At 53.5% G+C, this 25,105-nt stretch overlaps 2 protein-coding genes across 2 annotated transcripts; one reads left to right on the top strand and one right to left on the bottom strand.

Moving 5' to 3' along the window:
* The first annotated feature begins 706 nt into the window (after positions 1–706).
* On the top strand, positions 707–5,385 carry Cbx8 (chromobox 8). Its single transcript, XM_037200534.1, has 5 exons — positions 707–868; positions 1,259–1,302; positions 1,494–1,559; positions 1,655–1,721; positions 2,137–5,385. The coding sequence occupies exons 1-5, from the start codon at positions 800–802 to the stop codon at positions 2,989–2,991; spliced, it is 1,101 nt and encodes a 366-aa protein (XP_037056429.1). The 5' UTR covers positions 707–799; the 3' UTR covers positions 2,992–5,385.
* Positions 5,386–9,593: 4,208 nt separating this feature from the next.
* Positions 9,594–17,814, bottom strand: Cbx2 (chromobox 2). The gene is made up of 5 exons (XM_028892578.2): positions 17,689–17,814; positions 17,568–17,611; positions 16,631–16,696; positions 14,003–14,108; positions 9,594–13,010 (listed from the first exon to the last, which is right to left on the bottom strand). Exons 1-5 carry the CDS (start codon positions 17,758–17,760, stop codon positions 11,736–11,738), a joined length of 1,563 nt encoding a protein of 520 aa, XP_028748411.1. The 5' UTR covers positions 17,761–17,814; the 3' UTR covers positions 9,594–11,735.
* Positions 17,815–25,105: the final 7,291 nt, after the last annotated feature.

The raw sequence follows: 25,105 nt of genomic DNA, 5'->3' as shown, positions 1-25,105 counted from the left end.
CGCTGAGCGACTGGAGACCCAGAGCAGGCACATTGATTTGTTAGCGGGATGGGACTGGCGATGGAGGGAGGGGGCGTTGCTATGGAGACCGAGGGTGCGCGGCCGCGAGGAAGGGGTCAAGGAATCAGTGGGTTTGGCACGAGCGCGCAGTAGGTCCGGGGGTTTTCGGGCGCGGCCCGTTGCGCCCCAGTACCTGTGCATTGTGCTGCGCCAGCAGCGGGGGATGGGGATGGCGCCGGCTGGGGCAGAGGCGAGTGGGGAGGGCCTGGGTCTGCAGAGGGGCGGTGTCTGGTTGGGATCTAAGCGTGGAGCTTAGAAGGCTCAGCGGGGACACGCCACGCACCGGGGGAACCGCTGGGCCGCGGGGCAGGGGGCCGGAGACCGGAGCCTAGGGCAGCGGCCCCCCTGGCCAGCCTTGCAGACTGACAGCGGCCCGGCCCGCCCCGCCATGCGTCACTTCCGCTGACGGCAACCCCCCCCCAGTCTCTGGAGTAGACGGAGACTCCGCCCCCTGGCGATTGGAACGCGGGTCACGTAGCAACGCGGGGGAGACGGGGAGAGGGGCGTGGCCGGGCGCTAGTCCAATCAGCGCCTGCAGAACAGGCCTAGGCCGCTCGGCTTTAGCAACGTCGTTAGCAACACGTGGGGTGGGAGGAAGCGCCGGGCGGGGGCGGAGGGAGGGAGAGCGCGCGGGGAGGGAGGAGAACTGACGTCAGCCGGAGAGTATTATGGGCTGTCGAGCGCTGGCTGCTGCTTTTCTGCTCCTGGAAGCGGCCGAGGGGGGAAGCGGCGAGTCAACATGGAGCTCTCGGCGGTGGGGGAGCGGGTGTTCGCGGCCGAAGCCCTCCTGAAGCGACGCATTCGCAAAGTAGGTGACGGGGACAGCGGGCGGCGGCGCGGCGGGCCCTCCCTTACCAGGGCCCGGGCTCCCTCCCCCTGCTGCAGCCCAGCCTCCCTTCCCCCAGGTCCCAGCAGTGGCCGCGGCCGTGGCGGCGGCAGCGGCGGCGGCTCAGCCCCTGCGCTCTTCTTAGACTTGCAGCGGTGCACAGATTGCATGGGTGGGGGGCGGGGTGGGGGATGAATGCCGGTGCATGCACTTTGTGCAGCGTTTCTGTAGGGGTGCTGCAGCGGACTGGTGCCTTTGGCGGTACTGTTTGGAGCATTCATTTGGTGCATGCATTTTCGAGTGTATTTCTTGTGTCCTCGTTTTGCATTCCCCTCCACGCACATACACACATTTCCCCTTTTGCATCCGCAGGGACGAATGGAATACCTCGTGAAATGGAAGGGCTGGTCACAGAAGTAAGTAGGTTATATGCAGTCGCAACCCCACACTGATACTGAGGAGGGCTCTTTTCTTCCCCTTTTCCTCCTTTACATTGAAACACAACACAAGACAGCCGGAAAAGTTACACTCACATATGCGCCCTCTGCTCCCCTCTCTCTCTCCTTACTCCAAGGACTGATGCCAGATTCTTCCTGATTTCCTATAGGTACAGCACGTGGGAGCCCGAAGAAAATATTCTGGATGCTCGCCTGCTTGCAGCCTTTGAGGAAAGGTACAGACCCTGAGCCCAGCCACTCCCTGGAACCCATACAGGCTGACTTCAGTGCAGCCAGGACACACCCCCTTTTTTCTCTTTTCTTTCTTTAGGGAACGGGAGATGGAGCTCTATGGCCCCAAAAAGCGAGGACCCAAGCCTAAAACCTTTCTTCTCAAGGTATGTTGCAGTCTCCAGTGGTGGAGTGTGACATTCACAGGGAACCTGGAGGGCTTGTGAACCAATGAGTGTCCATACTCTATGCTTGTTTGTAATCTGGGAGTCTTCTGACCGCAGGGCATCAAGTCAGTGGTAGCGTCAAGGAGGTGGGACTTAGCTACACCAGAGGCCTTTATTTCTCCCTCTGGCCATCACAAGTAGACCTGTAATGGATTACAAGGAGTGTGTTGGTTGCATATGGCTGCTTCCAGACAAATCCCCTTTCCCCTCCCCCACACTACAGCCATTAAGTCCACCTCCCCACCCAATTAGAATCTCCCAGTCTTCTGGGGGAAGTTGGGCAGTCAAAACTGGAGGACATGTGGGGGGCGGGGCTCCACTTTCTTCTCCTCATGCTGCTGCCTCATTTCTTCAGGCCCAGGCCAAGGCAAAGGCTAAAACCTATGAATTCAGAAGTGACTCTGCCAGAGGCATCCGGATCCCTTACCCAGGCCGATCACCACAGGATTTGGCATCTACTTCCAGGGCCCGAGAGGGCCTTCGGAACACAGGTCTGTCCCCACCAGGGAGCAGCACCAGTGCCTGCAGGGCAGATCCACCTCGGGATCGGGACCGGGATCGAGAAAGGGATCGAGAAAGAGGTGCCAGCCGCGTCGATGACAAGCCCAGCTCGCCAGGGGACAGCTCCAAGAAACGAGGACCCAAGCCCCGGAAAGAGCTCCTAGACCCTTCACAGAGGCCCTTGGGAGAGCCCAGTGACGGCCTTGGAGAATACCTCAAAGGCAGAAAGCTGGATGACACCTCTTCTGGGACAGGAAAGTTCCCAGCCGGCCATAGCGTGATCCAGCTTGCTCGAAGGCAGGACTCAGACCTGGTACAATATGGTGTGACCAGTCCTAGCTCAGCAGAGGCCTCTGGCAAGATGGCTGTGGACACCTTTCCAGCCAGGGTGATAAAGCACAGGGCTGCTTTCCTGGAGGCCAAAGGCCAAGGTGCCCTGGATCCTGGTGGCCCCAGGGTTCGACATAGTTCAGGTACCCCAGGCTCAGTGGGGAGCCTGTATCGGGACATGGGGGCCCAAGGGGGCAGGCCCTCCCTCATCGCCAGGATCCCAGTGGCCAGAATCTTGGGGGACCCAGAGGAAGAGTCCTGGAGCCCCTCCCTGACTAACCTGGAGAAGGTGGTTGTCACAGATGTGACCTCAAACTTTTTGACCGTCACCATTAAGGAGAGTAACACGGACCAAGGCTTCTTTAAGGAGAAAAGATGAAGTGCTGGGAATGGGGAGCCCAGGACCAGAGCAGGCGAGAGGGAGCTCAAATGTGGCTTAGTGCTTTTTATTTCCGAGTGGCTGTGGCCTTCTGGTTGGTCCTGTCCTTAACGTCATACCATCTCCCTGGAGTCCCTGTCATTCCTCCTTTCTCAGTTCTGGTTGGAAAATTATCTAGAGTTCTATTTTCTATTAGATGTAAATATGTTATTTAAGAAAAATATCTAAATATATATATTTCAACTCTTGAAGTTCTTTTATTTAAACAAGGAGAGAGAGAGAGAGAGAGATTGTGGTTTGGTAGGGGCAGACAGACTGAGCTGGTACAGACGGGGCCCTGTCCCGCAGGGCACTAGGAAAGTTGGGGGCCTGGGCACTGGGATTCGGGAGGGTGTGTGGAGGGACTCGGCTGGCCGGCCCACCTCCTTCTACCGCCCATTCCCAGTGCCAGACTCCTGGCACCCAGGCAGGATTTTTGCTCTCCTTCCCATTGGCCAGCTAGGCCAACAAAAGGTTGGCTTCCCAATCAGAAAAAGGGGGGTGGGGTCAGCCCAGTTTTCTTTCTTCTATTTTTTTCTTTCTCTTTTTTTATTTTTTATTTTATTTTATTTTTTTAAAGATTAAGTGGTCTATTAGGGAGGAAAGTATTAACTTAAATAACTTTTTCGCGTGTGTTGTTGAAGGTAGAAAAAGTCGCGAGTGGGTGTGGCGCAGTTCTCCCATAACCACACAAGGAGATGCACTTTATGGGAGATAAGAGTGCCGTACACGCGGATTGTGTGTGTGTGTCATGTGGACAAAAATCTCCCCGTTCCCTCAATTCCTTCCCTTACTTTCCAGAGAGAAAAAGAAATCCAGCGAATTTGTTTACATTCCCGAAATGCCAGGATAAATTGGGAGGATTGCGTGTCAGTGCCCAGAGCACCAGACAGTTGTTTTACAAGAAAAATGTTCGGGTGGACTTTTCCTTTGCGCGTCCTCTAAGCTTTGCCAGAAGACAGGGCGGCCCCACCTCCCAGGAAGACTTGGACAAGCCTGGTTCGTCGGGGGAGGGTGGGCCCTGCTCTCTGAAGGACGAACCGCCGCCAGGCCACCCCGCGGGGCTGGCCCCGGGCTGCGCACCAGGCTGGTAGAGCTGGAAGCGGGGGTCGCAGCCTGAGTGGAACTTGGTCAGGTGGGGCTCGGGGCGGAAGGGATCGGCGGGGTTCCCATCCAAGAATGTGCATTAGAAGTTTAGTTTTTTTACCCCCTTTCCCCTTTCTTAAAAGCAAAAGCTGTAATTTATAGCCCCTTTAGATTCTCGGAGTGCTCGCTACGTGAACTCGACGTTCAGACTCCTCAGAAGAGGGTGGGGGAGTGGGAGGTGGAGCGGGCGGAGCCGGGGACGACTGGCGCCCCACGACCCTCTGCGCCCCTGGTCCCAGCCCACTCCGGACGGCGCCTCGCGCAGCTCCGACTCAAAAGCACAAATCTGTCCCCCAGCCTACGGTCGCCCCTTTCAGCAGGGATCTTGCGGCCTCTCCGCCCTCTCCGCCCTTAAAGGGCCAGCAGGCGATCTAACTTCTAGTGCTTTTGGAGGGAGGGGTGCCAGGCTCTGCTTGTGGGATGAAGCACAGACTTTTGGGGGTGGGGTGGGGGCTCTGGGCTGGGTTAGAGGAGCTTAGTAACGGAAAGGGACTGAGAAGGACCCCAGCCTCGTCCTCCGTCCTCCTGACTCCCCATCTCCAGCGTCTCAATCTCTCTTCCCTCCAGACTTTCTTCGCCTTTAAATAGAGGGAGAAAAAAAGGAAAAAACGGTGTATTCTACGTGTTTTTATTTGTTTTTGAAAATCAAATTGCGCCTAAAGAGAAGCCCCTGGAATGGGGATTTTTATCTGCTCATATTTGTAAAACTGGTATTTTCGACTTTGTATAAAGAAGCGCCGTTGATCGTGTGTCTGTCTAGATGTCGACCCCATTTTCAGGTGAACCTGCTTTGGAGGGCACATCTGTGACAGAGTGGACCATAACTCTGGGACAGGAGTCCCTTACCTGACTACCCACCTCCTCTCTCTCCTCTCTTTCCTCTCTCGCACCCTCCTTCCCTCCAGCCTTCCTGGTTCTGCCCTCGTCTTGCCTTCTGTCCATGGCCGTTGTGTGTGTCTCCTTAGCTCGCTCTTGAGAGGCTGACCTGGGGGTGGGGTGGGCAGGGGTCTGGGGCCACGTGGCTCCGAGTCTGCAAACGCAGACGAGCAGAACGCTGTTGGGTTTATGAATTCTCAGTTATGTACAAATCTCGAATTGATCGCCGCCTCAGCTCAAGAGTGAAACTTCGGTACCTATCTTCTTGGGTTGTGAATGTGTCTGTATCCAGTATCACTTTTTACGTGTTTAAATATATACTTTGTAAATAGACACGTGTCTTGGTTTTCATTATTTATTTATTTCCCAGAACAGGGTAGAGGTTGCCTGGAAAGGAAGGACACTTGCCTCCACTCTCACTATTCACTGACTTTTCTCCCTTCGCCCCCCATACTCTAAAGTAGGGTTGGATTCCCCGAAAAGGCCCTTTCCCAATTAGGAAACTCGCTGTGGGAGTGTGAGGGGTGGTGGGTTGGGGAGGGAGCGAGTCATGACTGTTCTCAGCTTTCCCGGGAGGCTGTCTTCACTACTGGCTGTACTTCTGTGGAACCCAGGTAGAATTTGGGGAGATGATATGTGCGACTTTGGGCTCCTTTACTCTGAAGGAGGATTTCCCCCCAGCACCACACCCGCTTCTGTGCCAGAGATCCATAGCCCAAGAGCCTTGCAGACTCCTGCCGGTGACCTGAGCACTACTCCGTTATGCTGTCGTAGGACTTGTGCCCCAGACCCCCACAGCCTCGCCAGCGCTCCCCGAAATGCAGAGCCTCCGTCTATTGATTGAGGAATTGAATTCGCGGGTATTGCTAGGCAACTGCCTGCTTGGAGCCGGCGCAGAGCGCGCTGATGTGATTAGTGAACCCGGAGCCGCCGATCCTCAGCCCCGCGCTGCGCTGCGCTCCCACCCCCAGTCCCTAAGGCTTCCTAGACTACCTGGTGTTCTTTCGGGTAGATACCCCAAGGTTGGATGAGGGGCTGTCGAGGGGTGCTAGCTCGTGGTGGGTGTTCTCGGTCCTCTAGGCTGCCGACTGGGGGGGGCGGGGTCGTGAGGCTGCAAACGCGACCCACACTCCGGATTCCCAAAGAGGACCTCACAATGAACCCGGTTCTACTTCCATATTCCCGGGCAGAGGTCGCTCCGTTGCGAAGAAGCCGCCTCAACCTGTCAGAACCCGTAGAGCCCAAGGGGAGGCCCGAAGTGGGCCCGGTCACATCTTTTGCCCTTGGCCCAGGAAGCAGTGGCCAGGCCGTTGGCAGAGCCCTGCCCCCTTCCCTCCTCCAGCTCAGTGACCTGTGTGGGAGGCCCTGGGTCGACGCCTGAGGTCTGAGGTTGCCTCAGCGGGTCACTGAGCGTGCCCTTCGGACGCTGAGCAGTCAGCTTGTCCAGTAGGGTCTTAGGCGCCAAGAGGTCCAAGGTCTATTTCTTAGGCCACCTCAAGGCGCTCTGAGCCGGGTAGCCTCTTAGCTGGGCCCACTGGAGGGAGCCGGCCATTAGCGGGCCAAGAAGGCAGCGGGGTGTCTGGGCCAGTGGCTTCGGCAGTCAGCTCTACAGTGGGGGCCCCCACCGTCACCTCCTGAATACAGTGAGGAGACCCGCACTGACCCCGCGGGATTTCCCGCTTCTTTGGTCGCCACCAACTTTAACTTGGGCTCAGAGCTCCCTCAGCGAGTTTTCTGGACAGATTCTCCCGGAGAGCAAAGACCGGGTGTGGGGACCCCTGGCCCCGGCCGCCTTCCAAGGCTCGGGCGGATTTCCATATGTCCTCATGGGCAGGACCCGCTCAAGCCGCTGCTGGAGCTGAGCCTGGCCCAACACAAACACTGGTGGAATGGAATACTTACGGCTCTGCGAAGAGCTGTTTTTCTGACTCTTTGATGCTCACAGCGCACAGCTCTGATGGAGGCCGGGTGCTGTGCCCTGGACGCCAATGGTGTGTAAGCCTGCCCCTGCTCTCTGCGGGTGCATCCACGGCTTTCCTCGTTTCACCAAAAATTCCTCCAGATCAGAAGCGGATTGGATACAGCCGGAGCCCAGGGTGGGAGCCGGTGGGAGCCAGTGGGAGCCCGAAGGGTCTCGGTGCCATCAAAGATGGAAATTTGACTGACAGTAGTGAGAAGCCGTAGGCTGAGGCCTGGGCTTTCATTCTACCGCGGGAGACTGAGTCGGCTGGGGGCTGCTCGGAGCCCCAGGGGTGTAGAGCGTACAACTGAGTTCCGGGCAGCCTAGGACTGCGGGTAGATTCTGCCCTCCTCCCCACCAACATTCGAAATCCCGCGGCCCGAACTTCGTGGGAAGCGCGCGCCCTCTACAGGTGACGGACTCAGGGCCTGTCCCAAGTGCCACCCCGCCCCCGCTCTGGTTCTGGATAGGAGCAGAGAAAAGCCTCATTTCCTCCCGTGCACCACCAGGCATCATCTCTGTGTCTTTGAGGATCGGCCTGACCCACGCTGGGTAGAGGGGAGGGGCGTGGTGTCCCAGAGCCCTGCTACACCAGCCCTAACAGGTACCCTCCATTCGGTCCTAGTGTGCCTATTTTAGGACTGAGGTGGATTGATTAAGTGATCAAATCGGCAGCACAGATTAATTAATAAATTAATAAAGATCAATGTAGACCAGTCCGACCCCCAACTCTGGTTTGGAGACCTTGTCCTTGTAGACAACGGTTATCAGAGAGCCTAGCTGGCCAACCAGCACCTGCTGCTGCTGAGCTAGCTAGTTTCCTGAGGACAGATCTGGGATCCAACTGCCCCATCCACCTTCTCCAGACGAAACAGGCACTGAAGACAACCAAAGAGAAATCAAATTGCTAGGCGCCTGCTTTGCAAGAATCAAGAATTGGGTGTCACACATGATGGCCGTTCTCCAGCAAGTTTTGTGTTTGTCTGTAGAGAGAACCTTAGTCCCAACTAGCCTTTCGGCCAGTGGTGGGTCTGCAGGTCCATCTTCCTTACACTTCAAAGGAAACGCTATTCTCCTGGGAGGCCAGAGGAAATTCTGATAAATTCATGCCTAAGAGAGGAATGTAAGTCCTGGACTAGGGAAGGTTATGTAGTGAGTGCATCTTCCTTCTCATTAGTTGGAGTCAGGAGCCCAAGTGGCCCCTGGCTCAAAGCTCCCTGCTCTTCCTAATAGCTTCCCAACCCGCCTCATTGGGAACGGTGGAGGTGAGGATGTTGGTTTGAGTGTATCACGGCAGCTTCCTGTACTGGCTGGAGGCCTGTAACATTCCTTTTGCCCAGTAATGTTTAGTGGGTAAAAATTATATATAATCTTTCCCATTAAACCAGGCTTTCTCAAACTTAGCTCCTTAGATGTTCTGGACTTTTGTATAGTGACTACTTTGTGTGGCACCCTTGGTCTCTGCACACTACATACTGGTAGCACCCTTCATCATGGGACACTTTTCTTTAGACACTCCACATGCCTCCTCCCATTCAACACTGGTATAGGTATTTGCTCTTAAAACCATGTCCCTTCCTTGCAAAGGTGTCTTTTTTTTTCCTTCCCACCTCTGAGTGGCTAAGCCATTTCCATTTTTTTCCCCTCCAATGCTACAGCTATGTCCATGTCCAGATGGGCGTTTTGCCCATGAAAGGGGAAGTAAAGACTATTTTGTTTATATGCATTACTTACAATGTACACCAAGCCAAAAGTTTAAAAAAATATTTATTGATACTAAGGGCAGCAAAAAGACAAGAATTTTCCTACATTTACTGTCTTTCCCCGGCAAAATAAATTAACATCAGTCTAAAGTCCTATAATCTAGGCTAGCGTCACTAGAAACTTCTGGAACTGTGAGATGCATCTGGGTAAACAGGGCTATAGGAACCACCCTGCCTTACTCTAACCCCACCCCAGACCATGAGGGACTTCCTGAGGCAGGCATTTCCTTAGCTGCTGTACTGTTCTGTTCCAACACAGATTTTTCCCAGGGTCCCTTGCTCACTCCCTAGGAAAGCAAACAGCTCCTGTTTAAAGGGGCATACATAAACCATGAGCTAAAGAAACCAAGCTAATGACTGACAATGGCTCGGAGTTCAACGTTTCCTTCCTGACAAAACCTCAGGACCAGTGCTCTCTAATCAAGGTTGGAATCTGGAGTATACCCAAAAAGGGACAGTTTTTGGTACCAAAGATTTTTCCTTTTAAACCAATACTCTGGAGGAAGAAGACAGGTTGGCCACTTTCCCTACCAGGTGCAGAGGCAGACAAAAAGGTGCCTGTAATCTTAACACTAGGAAGACTGAGGAGGGACTGCCAGAAGTTCAAGGCCAGCCTGGGCTATAAGAGACCCTATCTTGAAAAAATATCCATTTGGTATGAAAATGTGACACACAACATCTGGGACCCTTAGGACGAGAATCTTGTCAGATGTGTAACTGATGCCTAGCTACACACACACACACACACACACACACACACACACACACACACATACACACACTCTCTCACGGGGTGGTAGCAGCAAATAAAAAACATAAAAAAGCAACTACTTTTATTTATTGGTAAACATGAGAACTCAACTCGGAGCATGTGGTGTGCCTCTCCAGCGGGTTCTCATGTGGGCACACTACACACACATGCTTGGTAACACAGACCACTGGGATCACAGCACCGGGAGAAAACACACCACAAGAAGGCAAAGTGGCTGGGAGGAAGGTATTTGTAGATTTCAACTTTGGGATTGAAATAACTGGTAAAAATAAAAGGCACCAAACTGGGGTTTGGAGACCCGGCAGGAGGGACAATGCCAGTCAACCTAGATCCCCAAACATGGTCACTTCTCCAACAGCTCAGCGATCCCCAAAAGGCATGGAGGTGCCTGTAAGGCCGTGTCTGGTACAAAAGAAGCTGCAAACCTTGGGTAAGGCAGCAAAGGACCCTGGCTGAGGACAGGGAGGGAGGCTCATAGCCCAGTAGGCAATTCTTCCCCCTTGCTACCCACTTCCTGGCCCTGGATTCTCTCCAATGGCAGCTCTTGCTGCCAGCAGCATGGTCCCTTGGTGCTGGATGCAGAGGCTGCAGCACATCACAGGGCCTCTCTCAGGAGCCATGGATATGGGGCTGTCCCAAAAGGCACAGTGTTGAGGTCGGTTTGGTCGCACAAAGACCGTCTCTTATTTGGTGTGTGGGGTGAGCTACTGGGGGAGTGGGGGCACTTTGAAAGTGTGGCGGGTCCCAGACACCACAGCCCACTGTCTGGGCTGGTTTTGGAAGGGGACTCTTCCCTTCAAGGCAACAGGAATGAAGAGTCCACACCCGCGGCTGACCAGTCAATGGCGTAAGTAGAAACATGGGTTCCATACCACCCCCACCCCCCTTTTTTGGCATCACAGACTTACTGGCCAGATTGTCATGGTCCCAAGGTGATATTCCAGGAAAGAAATCCTGACATTGGCCAGCAATCTGACAAAGGTAGTTTTAAGACAGCTACCTGGGATAGGGGACAGGGAGAAGGCATCTAGAAAGGGGTTCAGAACTGGAACTATCTCCTGAGGATGAGGGAGGAATTAGGGCCCCCCTGCCAAGCAGGCTGTCAAACTGTCCCACCACATAAATGGCACAGGGACATTGCTTCTCAGCTAGGAAGGAAACACAGCTCCCAAATGTGGGAGAGGATTGTCTGGGGAAATGGTACCCAAGAATGGCCCACTCAGTAGCAGGGCTTTGCACCAGAATCAACTAAGATGTTTGCGTGACAGTCTGGAGACACCCAGTCTAGACAGGCATCAGGGTGGCAGGCCTGTGAAGTGCCTGCATTCCTGCCCTGGAGCTACTAGGGTGATTTATCTGGCCCTAGTAGTCAAACTCCCGAGTAGTGGGGAAGACTGCCTGCCCAGGACTCCAAGCTCCCGACTTCAGCCTTCTCTGGGTGTCAGCCCTCAGAACATGGGTGCGCTCTACTGGGCCTGAGCAGGGGTGCAGGTCTGGATCCAGGGCTGAACAGGGTCACTTCTCACTGGGGCTTGGGCCTGCTTGCAGGAAGGAGGCGGCAGTGACATCAGGACTCCTGTTTTCAAACCCAGCAGCACCGAAGTACATCCGCGTGCTGGGATGAAACCCTCCAAACCCTGGCTGGACTTTGGGGCCACAGTTGTGGCCAGAGATGACACTGCACCAGGGACAGACACTCGGAAGAGTTACACAGGGTTCTGTAGACTTCTGCAGGGTCCCTGAACCCAACTTCATGAATTATCCTTTTATAATTCCTCAGCCTCACTTGCCAAGGATGGAATCCCACTTGACCACAAAGGCCCTGTCACAGTTGGGCTTGGGAGAAGGTCCAGCCTGCTCTCTCTCTCTCCCACCACTGGGCTGGGGAGATGATGCGTCTCCCCAGATCCACCTGATAGTAGTTGGGCTACTGAGGGAGGGGAGGGTCTCAGTAGGCCAAGGAGGGCTTTGTACTGAAGAAGCTTTGTTCAAGCAGGCAGCCTTGAGCCAGCGGCCGACCGGATTTCCTGAGGCGACAGGACAGAGTGGAGTAGAGGCCCAGAGAGGTAGAATCACCAGAGAAACCAGTTCCCAGCCGTAAGTGTCCAGACAGGGCAGAGCTGGCCCCCAGGTCAGGCGTCGAAGCAAAACCAGAGACGGGAAGGTGGGTTGGATTTGGGCAACGGTCTCAGTAATGTCTCAAGTTGAAGAACCCCACGCTGGTGGGGGATTCCTTCACTGTGACCGTGATGAGGTTGGCCGTGACATCTGTAACAAAGACGTGCTCGATGAGGCTGCGGGTAGGTTTCCAGTCCTGGTTGGTCTGGACAGACACCGACAGGTTCTGCCCAGTGTTGGGGGGTGAGGACGAGTCGGGGTCCGAGTCAGAACTACTATTCTCCTCTCCTGTGCTCACCTCGGACAGTGCAGGTGCCTTGCGGCCTTCTCCTGGGACTGTGTGGCCCCCCTGTCCACTGGAGGCAGCTGTGCACTTACCACTGTCCCTTTTGACAGAAGGGGCGGGCAGGGCTGCGGCCTTGGAGGCCAGCTTTTCACCTTTGCTGGTGTCTGTGGGTGTGCTGGTCACGTTAACTCCCGTGGGGCCACCCCCAGGACCTTTCCCCGTGGCCGGGTTGGTGGCTGGAATGGCCTTGGTGGCTGTGGCGTGGCGGGAGAGCAGGCCCATTCCAGGTACGCCATTCTTGACACTCTGCAAGTCCAGGACCTGAAGGCTCAGCTCCTGAGTGGGGGCCAGCTGGGAACTTTGGCCTCCTGAACCGCTCCCTTTCTGCGGCTCTGTAGCTCCACCGCCAGGGGCCTTCAGGACCTTACTTCCCGGAGGGCCCACCCCCAGCTCCCCTTTCTGTGTCCTCACGTTCAGGTCCAGCCCCAGGCTGCACTTGTTGGCAGTCTGGGCCTTGAGTGCCAGTCGGCTGGCAGTCTGAGCCTGACTCTGGCTCATGCGGTTCATGTAGTGTACGATAGAGCTCTGCCAGCTGATGCCACCGCGGCTGGGGCTCCCGGCCATGCCTTTCATCAGGCTGGCCAGGTTCTCTGGGGTCGCCACGGTGCCAGAGACGCTGCAGGCCTCTTTGGTATGGGCTTTCAGGGCTGCCAGGCCTGCCACAGGAGCACTGAGTGGAGGGGGCAGCCTGCTGGCGGAGGCCCCCAGGTCCTTCCTGGTGGTCTTCAGCACCTTGGCCAGGTTTACAGGTCTCCTCGCCGCCTTCTGCTCCGGGGGCAGGGGTTTGCGTCCCCGTTTCTTGCGGATGGGATCTTTCAGCTCTGGCTTGGCCACCAGGATCTGGGCTTTCTTCTGAGGCACTGGGTGGGTTTCACGGCCCCGGGGGCCCCTCTTGGAGTCCAGGTCGCTGTCATCTTCTTCTTCATCTGAGGAAGAGGAGGAAGATGTGGAGGAAGAAGAAGAACTGCTGGATTTGGACTTGGAGGGAGCATCTGGTTCCTGAAAAGACAAGTAGGTGGGACTCAAATCTCTGTCCAAGCAGCACCAGGGTCCTCCAGGCCCCAGCAGCCAGGGAGGAGCGGCCACACTTGTCCAAAGAGGTGAAACCTGCTCATCAGTATGCAGAATCAGAGGTAACAGCTGTGCCTCCCCTGGCATCCTTAGTACCACATGGACTCTTCTGCTTTTAGGTACTAATGTGGCCATGGGCCCAGAATCTCCCAGGGAGATGATGCCAATGTCCTTCTAGTTCTGACAGGCGCCGATCCCATGAAACCCTGGGGCCCTAGGCTTCCCCAGCAGGGCCTCTCTGGCTGACATCTTGCTAGGAGAGGAGATGGTGGCACCAGGGTAGGCCCACACTTCTGCTTTGGCCACAGGTCTAGGGAGTGAAGTCCAAGGAATGAACAAAGGTACACCTGAGCCTAAGGACAGAATCCCTTCCCTATCCACTTCTGAACTGTCACAGTGTGCGGGAGGGCAAGAGGGAAGATACCCAGGCCCCTGGTGTGTGGAGGACTCTCTATCATCACAGTAAGGAGGTTCAACATCTTGAGAGGGGCTTAGCATAGCCTCACTGCTTCTGCCTCTACTTCCTGCTCGTCTGTTCACTCAGCATGGCCTGGTATCCTGGCCTTGCCCAGCTGGTCCACAACTCCAACACAAGCCCGGGCACTTACTGCACACTGGCTTCTCTGATGGAGTCTTCAAGATGACAGGGTGTGGGGCCAACCTCCCAAGCCTGCTGCTTGCTGCCACCCCAGAGGACAGAGTGAAGAATGGACTTGGGCTGAGACAGGAAGCACCTAAGGAGGCCCCAGGATGGAGGAGCATGCATTCTGCTGCCTGCTGGTGCCACCCACTGGAGACGCCTGAAGGGGCAACAGGAAAGAGGCCTGCCTACCTCAACAGCTCCCGGCAGAAGCTCTGCCCAGAGCAGCATGGGTGGGTAGGGAACCAAAGGGAAGAGCACGAAGCCTGTGGCCACTCACCTTGAGCTTAGCGCGTCGGCTGCAGGAGGACATGACTGTGTGCTTCCTCGGCCTGCCCCTGGGCCTCTTGCCTCTCTTCCGGTTCTGTACCTCCTTCTCATGTTCCCTGGAGATACAGCACCAATCAGCTTTGAGAAACCCTGCTTGCAAACCCTTCTCCGGCCTCAGCCTCCACCCTCAGCTCCCAAGGGATTGCCGCTGCTCCAGTTAGCAGAAGCTTATCATCAGTCTTCCAGCAGAGCTCACTCCTATCAGAGAGCCACGGGCAGAGGTCCAGATACCAGCTCAGGAGTGCTGGTCCAAACTATCTTTGTAGTCAATCCATTTCACTTACAATTGGCTAAAATGAAGCTAAAGACAGGAGAACAAGGCTGGGGACCTTCCTATTTCCATTAAAAAATACTTTCTGTGGGTGAAGCCTCCGTGGAAATAAATCCTAGCTCTTATAACCCAAAGCAGTCTTTGGGGCTTTATGGTCTAACCTGCTCATTCTCACAAAGACTGCCCTCCAGTATGTACTAAGCACGAGAAACCCTCAGATGACCTGCTAGCTCAGGGGCTGAGGACTCCAGTGTGGCTTATGCTTGCCAGGCTTCTCTTAGCCAACTTGCTTACTTGTCTCACCCCTGTTTCGGCATCCCTCAAATACTTCTAGACTTCTGCTCATATTAGTTCCCATCAGCCCAGCCCCAGAGTCTGGACCCTGCAACCCAGTGCTAAGGCTGTGAAGTCAAGAGCACCAAGTCAGCCTCTCATGGAAGCTCAGGTTTCAGGCGACCCCATGGAGAAGACCCCTGGTGACAAAGACCCCAGTGAGTTGGCTTGGCAGGTAAAGCCACATGCTGCTAAGCATGACAACCTGAGTCTGATCCCCAGAAACCCACATGGTGAAAAGAGACAACAGGGGGCTGGAGAGATGGCTCAGAGGTTAAGAGCACTGGCTGCTCTTCCAGAGGTCCCAGGTTCAACTCCCAACACCCACATGACAGCTCACAACTGTCTCTAACTCCAGCTCCAGGAGATCTGACTCCCTCACACAGACATACACTCAGGCAAAACACCAATGCACATAAAATAAGAATAAATAAATCATTAAAAAATGTTAAAAAAATTTGAGAATAACTCAGGCCTATGGCACATGCATGCCTCCCCTCCCCTAAGCAAAGAGACAAATGCAAAATAAAGTACCAAACATCATCTCCTTGGAGTCCTGGAAAGTGATCTCATAAAGAAATGGATCAGACCTCCAGGAAAACCCCCAGGCTAGGGCAGCCTTGGTTCCCCCAATTCTCCCTCTCTATGGCTCTCCCGACAGATCATCACCTATGTGGTGACTCAGACCTCCCTTATACACATCGGTTCCTCCCTGACCAAGAAGCTAACCTTCAGCTCCTAGTGTGCAGAGGGATATGTCTGGATGCAGGAAAGAGACAGAACATACATCATCCTGATTTTATATCCCATGTTGTGAAACACACAAGTCCTATGATGGCATCTTTCGGGTATTTTGACTCTTGTTGGAGCTAAACCAAAAGCTATGTGAAAGACGTGCTGCCTCTCATTGGCTGTCCCCACCTCAGGATGACACCTTTTGACACAGGGTCTTGCTGCACTGGCCAAGCTGGTTTCCAACTGCTCAAGTGGTTCCCCCACGTCAGCTTCTCTAGCAGCAGGTCTGCAGGTGTGTGTGATAGCACCTGGCCCAAGGATGCCACCTCAAATGCAGAGAAGCATACTAGCCCCGAGAAAGTGCCAAGACATCCCTCCAGAGCTCAGAGGGCCAAGCTATGCATTTAATAGAAGGCGATGCTGCCGCTCTCCATTTCTAAAGGAAACCAGAAGCACACTCACTCACTCACCCTGCTAAACCTATCCCCTTCCAATCCCTTCTGCAAAATGTCCTGTTACAGTGAGAAACCCAGGCTGGGCTTCCAGAGAACAGGCTGGCTAGATTGACCCCAGCTGGGGAGGCTTTTGAGCAAACCATCCATCTGCCTCTATTGACAGAGCCAGCTTCTGCAGCAGGAAGGTGTCTGGACTGCCACCCATGTGGTGCCGTGTTCCTGGACCTCTGCACTGGAGTGACAGTGATCCTCACAGCCCGGAACACATCCTCCCTGACACCATCCCACTCACTCCTCTGTCTTAGCAAACATCTCCCACCTAAGAACAGAAGTGTCAACTACAGCTACAAAAGCAGATCCAAGAGAAGCCTTGCAACTTCAGCGCTGTTTCCCAGCCCAAGCAAAACATCACACACATCTCTCTGCACTGTGAGTGTCAGGCCCCTCTGGGCCTTCTCCTGCACCACGGCCCACCCTGGCAGGGTCGGAGGAACAGGCCGACTTTTTATGGCAAGCTTGTAACCCCAATTGCTATTAGTGCTGACAAAATGTTACTCAATAGAAAAGGCCAAGAGAAACTACAGTCTTTGCACAAACGTTCATTTTGGAAGTCTGGCTGTCTTGGGGGGTGGGGGGGGGCTTACAGTGCTCTGCCTCTGTTGCCACCCAAGGAAGCCTGAGGACAGGCTCCTTATGGGGCCTCACATCACAGCCCCAGGCCACTGTGTTACCAGCCAATTCCACCCAACTCTCCCCTCCTCCAGAGTGCGGTTAATGTTCTCACTTCTTCTGGAAGGCTAGGAGCAGCCTTGGGTCCAAGATGTTCTCTTCTGGCTCCCAGCTGTTGTGTCTGGAAAAGCAAAGAGCAGGGTTGGTGAGCAGCATCCAACTGGGCTGCCAGGACAGCTCCCATAGTCCTGCCGGGGGTAAGGGACACTGTGGCACGGCAGTCCTCTGAGGTCCCAGAAGCCCTTGAAGTTAGCATCACAGCCTCAAACTCACAGGCAAACTGCCACCTCAAGCCCCAAGTCCCAGCAGGCCACAAGGGGACTCAACAGTCTGCGCCTGGGAAGAAAACAAATCCCAACAAAGAGCAAAGCTGCTGAGGGAATCCCCCGAGCCTGGCCCTGAGCCAGGGAGGGAAGGGAACACAGGTAGGGGAGGGGGAGCTGGGGAAGTAGACAGAACAATGTGGCTGACACCACAGAGGGCGCGGGCAGAGCAACGGGGTTTGAGGGGGGCATCGGGAGGGGATGGGGTCCAGGAAGGAAGCTTGCGGGGCAGCTACATAAGAAGCCCCTTCCGGGGAAAGCCAGGTCCCTTCCCCTCATTAAGAAGAATGCAAGCGCGCGGGGGGGGGGGCGAGAAAGGGGGGCTCCTACCAGTAGGAATATCAGGTTACAGCGGGGGTAACTTGGGCAAGGGGAGGGGGCCGTGTCCCGCGCCTGCCACGGCCGGCTCCAGGGCGGGGGAGCATGCAACAAATGGGCGCCAGAAGCGCGCGGCGCGGAGGAGGGCCGGGCCCGGGGGACTCCGGGCGGGAGGCCTCCCTGCCCGCTCCCCGTGGGCTCGTAAACAAAGGGCATCGCCGGTCGGCCAGCGTCCTCCGGATCCCGAGCCACAGAACTTCCCGCCAGGACTCCAGAGGCTAAGGTCCCCACGCCGTTCCCACCCAGACCTAGAGGCGCGCGCGGGAAGGCGGCCGCGCACCGGGGACTCACTTGGAGGACCAGCCGCGCCACTTGACCAGGTACTCCAGCTTGCCCTGCGGGGAGAGAAGAGCGAGCGGTGAGCCGCGCAGAGCGCCGGCTGCGCGCGGGGGGCGGGCGGGGACGCACGCACCTTGCGGAGCCGTTTGCTTAGAATGCACTCGGCGGCGAAGACCTGCTCGCCCACGCTGCTCAGCTCCTCCATGCCGCCGCCCGCCGCGGCCCGCGCCCCGCAGACCCCGGCCCACAGTCGCACACAAAGCGCCGCCCCGCCGCGCCCCGCCCCGCGCACGCGCGCCGCAGTCGCCCGCGCTGCGCTCCTCCGAGCCGCCCGGCCAATGGGAACGCGGGGCGGAGCGCGCATTGTTCACGGCGGCGGTGGCGGTGGCGGCGGCGGCGGGGATCAGTTCGTGGGGTCGGGTGCTCTCTCCGCGGCGTGGAGCGGCTGCGTGTTCCGAGGATCCTAGGGTCCGGCCGCCCTGGATCGCATGTCCCCGCGGAAAGCCATTGTTTGGGCTGAGGGCAGCGAAGCGGGGAGCACGCTGCGCTTCCTGCCCCCGCCAGCGAGGGACGCTGCTCCCCACCAGTCCTCTAAAAGTGCACCCCGATGCTCCAGGGTCAGGGGTGCAAGAAAAACACAGGGTTGGGAGGGCACCGAAAAGCAAGCCTTGCAACTCTTCTCAAGGCTATAGAGGAAAAAAATTCAGGTCACTGGAAGACTGAGCTCCAAATTCTTAGTAAAGAGCTGTGAAAATGGGACTCAGTTCCCTCTTTTTTCAGAGCGCGCGTGGGGACACAACCAACTTGCTTTTTTTCTTAGATTATTTCACGATTTTGGTGACGTCGACGTGGGCCGGAGGGGACGGTGTGCAGACCTGAGTGTGATTTCAGAATCTGCCACAGCTCTCTAGGCTCTGCCAGCAAAGTTCTTTGGATCAATTTCCAGTGGTAGAAGTTGGGGTGGCCCGGGTTTTTCCAGGTCGCCCTTTTATTTTCTCCCTCAGACATAAATTCCGTTGAGTAGCCTCCTTTGTAAGTTTCGAAGCAAGTCAAACACATGATGAAGGAGGAGTTCTCTCATTTAAAAAAGTAGATGCCAATGAAAATCCACTTTCTGGTTTTGCCTCTTTCTTGGACACAGCTGTATATCCAAAGTCTCATTTTTGTAGGAATTTCTCTCCACGTAACGGTGAACTTATTTACGGAGGAGAAACAGTTTTTGGTTGTAAAGCTTTCTGCCCTAAGAAAGGAACATGGAACCACGCTGGGATTTAGGGGTGTTGCTTAATGTAGCTGGTTAGTTAAACCAGCCACCTTCACTCAGTGCTTTAGAGAGATCTTGCAACTGTTTGCAGAGGGGGCAGGGAAAGGGACATTTTCCTTGAGAGCGCAGTGACTGCTCATTTGGGGGCTTCGTGCAGTGTGGAGGAACCAAGCATGAAGAGAGCCGCTGCAGTCTCCCAGCCAGCTCTTTTTGTCTGTGTTCAGATCAGCTGGGCAGTAAATGGTAGAGCCGGTACAAAGGTGTGTTTATTGTAATCCTATAAAGAGCTGGATCCATTTCAGCTGCTGTTTGTGCGTCAGGATTCCATGGGGATGTAACAGTTACTGTTAGAATTTTCCCACTTTCCTTTTTTTGAACAGGGGATACCAACACAATTGCTTTTTTTTTTTTTTTTTAAGAACAATAACAAACAAAAAAAAAAAACTTTAAAAAATACAATTCTCTGTGCCCCCTCTTGTCTGCTAAGAAATAGCCAAGAGTCTGATATGAACACATTGGGGAAAAACAAGTCCCCTTCCCTGAAATGTCTATCACATACCTCATCTATTCAACTTTGGACACCCAGTTAGGGAAAGAGTAGTTAAAATAATTAATTTGGATAAACAAATACAACAGACTTGACTGGAATGAAGCCATCTGAGATCAATGCAGCCAGCGTATGATTCAGAATTTGTGGCGTTTCTGACGCGCAGCCTTGGCGTTAGGATAACTTAGGATGGGATCTTTTCATTCATGTCATAAACAGCTTCTCTGCATTTACCACTGTGCCGACCACCGGATACGGCAGTGAGTCCTGAGCAAGTGTCTGGCAAGACTGGAACAGTTCCGGGCATGAGCACGGCCTATCGCCCACCCGAGGCTTTGAAATTTTATCTTCCTTTACTTCATTGAAATTCAAATAGCCACTTGAGGCTGGTGGTCACTCACAGGACACTGAACCAGTCCACAAGAACACAATGACATGAGCTAAGGGAATTCTAGCTCTGGGTGGCAGCCCTGGACCATCTGTGCATACTGATAACCTCAGAACGTTCAAACAATGTGTAGGAAAGATAATAGAAATCCACGCACTGGCGAGTACGGTTGGGAGTGAATGTCTTGGTTAGTGCACAAACAACAGTGTGGACAAAGTCTCATTTATTTGTTTGTTTATTTTTGTTTTCTGGTTGTCCTGTAGATTGGACCCAGGGCCTTGAGCATGCTAGGGCAAGCACGTGGCAGCTGAGCTACATTCCAAACCCCGTTAGGCATGAGAAGTTGAAATCCTGCTAAAAAAAAAAGAGTAAACATGGGCTGGAGAGATGGCTCAGCAGTTAAGAACACTTGCTGCTCTTGACTTGCAGAGGACCTGGATTCAGTTTCAGTTCCCGTATCTGGCAGCTCACAGCTGCCTGTAACTCCAGTTCCAGGGGATCTGATGGCTTCTTGTGGCTTCCAAGGGCACCAGGCACACATGACGCACATTCATACATGTAGGCAAACACTCAAACACGTGAAATTAAAAATAAAAAAGGAAAGAGGCTGTCGAGAAGGCTGTTGCTTAGGAGTGCTTACTGCTCCTGCAGAGGAGCTTGGGCTGGTTCCCAACACTTACGTACGGAGGTTCCCGCTGCCTCTAACTCCGTTTCCATGGGATTTGAGTCCCTCCTCGGGCCCCCGAGGGCACCTGCACACATGTGATGCACATAAACTCAGGCAGGCACACACAAATATACATAAATAAAAATATTTTCAGCTGGATGTGGTTGCGACGCCTTTACTCCCAGCACTTGGGAAGCAGAGGCAGGCAGATCTCTGAGTTCAAGGCCAACCTGGTCTACAGAGTGAGTTCCAGGACAGCCAGGGCTACACAGAGAAACCCTGTCTCAAAGATTCGAAAATAAATGAATGAATGAATAAACAAATATTTTCATTCTGTGACTGTGGTTTGAGAATCAGAACTACCGGGGCAAGGAAAGACATACAGTATCAATTCACAGCCACACCGGAACTGAAAGTATCCAGCCACCTTGTGCTTGGCAGTTAAAACTAGATCACCTTAGATACAATCTTACAAAATAGCTTCCCAGCAGCTTATTTTATGTTCAGCATTGCCACTGTGATCCAGAGCCGCATCTTCCCCATAAGGGGTCTGCATGAGCTAAACTTGATTCATGCTTCTAGCTGATGTATATTGCCTATCTTTTCAAGCTTTCCTCTGCATTTGTGAAACTGAGGTGTGACTTACAGGCTCACTGTGTCAAGTGATGTGGTTTCTGTATAAATAATGGGTAAACATTGTCTACACGCTCCACACACAGTGTTTACGTGTCAGTCAAAATAACCATGATCGGGATGCTTGCCCAAGTTCACAAGCCTTCAGCCCCTAGGCACACAGTGCAAATATTGACACTCCCCCATCCCTGACCCTCCACACCTCACCCAGCACTCTCCAGGGACAGCTTGCAGCTCTTACTGTTTGGGACACTTCCCAGAACAGGTCGTCTGTCTAAGCCACTACTTTGGAGATGAGAAAAAGGAATCCAAAGCTGCTTTAGTGCTCTAAGGCCCTTAGTCTTGCCTCCACTTTGTCTGCCCGTGGGGACTCAGTACACTCTGTGAGTTATGTGTAGCTTGCTCACTAAAGCCTTCCAAGATGAGCAGTTTCCCCGGGGGCAGCCTGTCTCCTGGTATCACATCTTTGTCCCCAGAACTTGCTCCCAGGACACCTAGTCCATCTCAGTACCCTTAGAAACCTGCCCAGGTGGGAGACTCCCTACATACTGGGGTCAGGGACAGGTGGAGGAAATAGCTAGAGAGGTGGGAAAGACTGCTGGCAGCTCTTTATAGGAGGTCCCTGTTGTATGACGGTTTCATCTCAAAGGTGTCATTTGTTAGCTTTGCCATCGGATTAGTTCCTTATCCCAGTTTCATGCTATTATAACAATGTTGGGATAAGCATCTTTTTTGTTTGTTTGTTTGTTTTTCGAGACAGGGTTTCTCTGTGAAACAGTCCTGGCTATCCTGGAACTCACTCTATAGACCAGGCTGGCCTCAAACTCACAGAGACCCGCCTGCCTCTGCTTCCCGAGTGCTGGGATTAAAGGTGTGTGCCGCCGCCGCCGCCGCCGCCGCCGCCGCCGCTGCCGCCGCCGCCCGGCAGCATCTTTATTCTTGCATGTACATGTGCTTGCAGAATGGTGTCAGGGATGCTGGGTCAAAGGGCATGTGACTTCTTTTCTTTCTTTTTGCCGATGGAGGTGGAGCGTTCTGCACTTCCTCTGTGTCGTTTGTTGAACATCTGTCCCCCCATTTCAGCAGTTCCAACAGGCTGACTTTGAATTTGCTATGTAGCCAAGGATGATCTTGAATCTCAGTTTCTCCAGCTCTGCCTGGAGGTCCAGGGGATTTTTGAATGTGATTGCTGTTTTGCTGGTGGGGTGGGCTGACACACACGAACACATACTAGCCACAAGCTTGTACAGGGCTGACACACACTAACCACAGCCTTGCATACCCCACATCTGCTTTTACCTAAGACCTCTGTCTTCAGGGCAATGGTTAGCGTGAAAGATGATTTGGAGTGCAGCTTTTCAGTGTGAAATGAGGTTTTTTCAACAATTTTATTTTATTTTTAAGCCTTTTAGGTTTATTTATTTTATGTTTATGCCTGCATGTATGTATGTGCTCCACATGCATTCCTGGAGGTCAGAAGAGGGTGTCAGATCCCTGGCTGGAGTGACAGATGCTTGTGAGCCACCATGCAGATGCTGGGAACTGAACCCAGGTCCTCTGCAAATGCAACAAGTACTCTTCATTGCCGAGCCAACTCTCTAGGCTGTCTCAATTTTAAAATTAATTTACACTTATGAAGATTTCAAATCTAGGGTTAAAGCTTTTATATAAGAACCAGTAAGTAGTTTGAGGATTCATGGTGGTGTCCCAGTGTGCAATCCATGGGCCTGCTAACTGTCCCTGTTGTATGCTGGAGGTAGTCTCAAGCATCTTTCTTTCTTTATTGAGATAGGATCTCACTATGCAGCTGTGGCTGCTTTTGAAACTTGCTGTATAGGCCAGCCTGGCCTCAAACTAAGAAATTGACCTGCCTCTGCCTCCCAAGTGCTGAGATTGAAGGCGTGCGCCACCATGCCCACCATCCGTCAGGTTTGAGAATGATGGAGTTGTGAATGGGATTGCAGGGCCATTTAGAATCACATGTGTTCTATCCCTTTCCTTCATCAATTGGACTATGTCTTTGCTGGTGAAGACTCCAAACACAGAAATGTCCTTTGGACCACACACACACAAGCAGAGATCTTTAATCCGGCTGTTGTTGGTGGGTAAGTGTGGAGACAGGCAGGAAGAATTCCTACTGAATTAAAATCCCTACTAAAATAAAAAGACCCCTTTGGGTGGCGAGATGGCTCAATTTCTAAAGATACCATCCTCAACAGAGACCTGATAACCCAAGTTCCACTTCAGAACCCACAAGGTGGAAGGAAAGAACTGATTGGACAAAAGTTGACCTTTGATAACCACACATTATGCACATAGCACACCCATGTTTACACACATGCACATACACATGCAGTAATAAAAGTAAATTAAATCAGTCACGTGCATGCTTGACATCCTCCTGCCCAACCTGGATTCCTCTGGAAGCAGCAAATGAGGTCACCTCCAGGTTCCCTTCTGGGACCCTCATGCCCTGGCAGGAGCAGGGGGGTACATTTTCTCAGAGTGGCTCCCTGCTTGTTTCTTATCCCACAGATGGCAGCTCACTGCACGGCATTCTGTTCCTTGCTTTCTGTTTTAGCAGTATGCACAGGGGTCACGGCTCACCCAATGCATGCCCGACCTCAGTCCTTTGAAGCCTTGGGTGGATGACATTTATTCCGGGTCAGATGTCTTATAGTTTCTTTCACAGGGTCTTGCTTGATAGAGGCGGAGCCGTCTTCAAGGTCTAGCTCCTACTACAGTAATAAACAGTATTCTTTGCACACTCACTTGGGCAGGGGCAGGCCTGCAGCATCTGTGGCCACTGCAGGAAGGACAACTTGATAGAAATGTCGTTAGTGTCACTTGCTACTTATATGGATGCTCTCCATGGCCCCAGCACCTTTGGCCTGCATAGCTTCACTGGGCTCCGTGTGCCTTTGGTCATAAATAACAGAAAACAAGAAATACAAATGCATTAGCTAGGACTAGCGAGACAGTTCAGCAGGTCGAAGCTTTTGCTGCCCAGTCTGATGACTCATGGTCAATCCCTGAGACTCATATGGCAGAAGAGGGGAAGGAGCTTCTTCCCACAAGTTGTCTTCTGACCTATGAATACTCGGTGGCACGGGTATGCCCATATCCATATCCATATCCATATCCATATCCATATCCATATCCATATCCATATCTATATCTATATCTATACATCTCCCCAAACACACCCACATATCCCTCGAATAAAATAGAGAAATATAGGGGCTGCAGAAAGGCCTTAGTGTCAAGAGGGCTTGCGGCTTTTGCAGAGGACCCAAGTTTGTTTCCTAGCACCCACTCTGGGTGGTTTACAGCCTCCTGTAACTCCAGCTCACTTCCTCGGGACACCTGCACTTAAGCGCACATATTTCCCCCGTCATGCACATATAATTAAAAGTAAGGGGCTGGGCAGTGGTGGCACACACCTTTAATCCCAGCACTCGGGAGGCAGACCCAGGCGGATCTCTGAGGGTTCGAGGCCAGCCTGGGATACAGAGTGAGTTCCAGGACAGGCTCCAAAGCTGCACAGAGAAGCCCTGTCTGGAAAAACCACACACACACACACACACACACACACACACACAAAAGATAAAACGTTAAAAGAAATATAATAAAAATGCAAGACTAGAGAGGAAATAAAACAGTCCTGGGTCGGTGCAGCTCACGAGCTCACATTAGCTTTGGGGTATGTTTGTAGCATAGGAAGCTCAGGTTTTATACCCCCAGTGTCCTAGTAAGAGGGGTCGTTCTGGGCATCAGCACTGTTGTTCCTTGGAGTGGGGCATCCTTTGGTCACATGGAGACTCCCGTGCTGGTGTGGTTCTCCTGATGGGGACATGTGTGCTCCCAACTGCAGGATGGAGAGGGAGAGAGCATGGAGGAGTGGTCTGGGAGGGTCTGCTAGATAAACTTGGGCAGTGGGTGTGTGCATAGACTGCTCAATGGGGACTTGAAGGGATGGAGTGGAGGTGAGGAGGGAGGAACTGGGGCAGGAGATGGATGCTGAGAGCTTGAAGCTGTGGTGACATGGCTG

The sequence above is a fragment of the Peromyscus leucopus genome, chromosome 8b (assembly GCF_004664715.2).
Source record: "Peromyscus leucopus breed LL Stock chromosome 8b, UCI_PerLeu_2.1, whole genome shotgun sequence".
NCBI lineage: Eukaryota > Metazoa > Chordata > Mammalia > Rodentia > Cricetidae > Peromyscus > Peromyscus leucopus.
The sequence above is the reverse complement of the archived record's forward strand: the minus strand, read 5'-3'. Positions and strand labels throughout refer to the sequence as shown.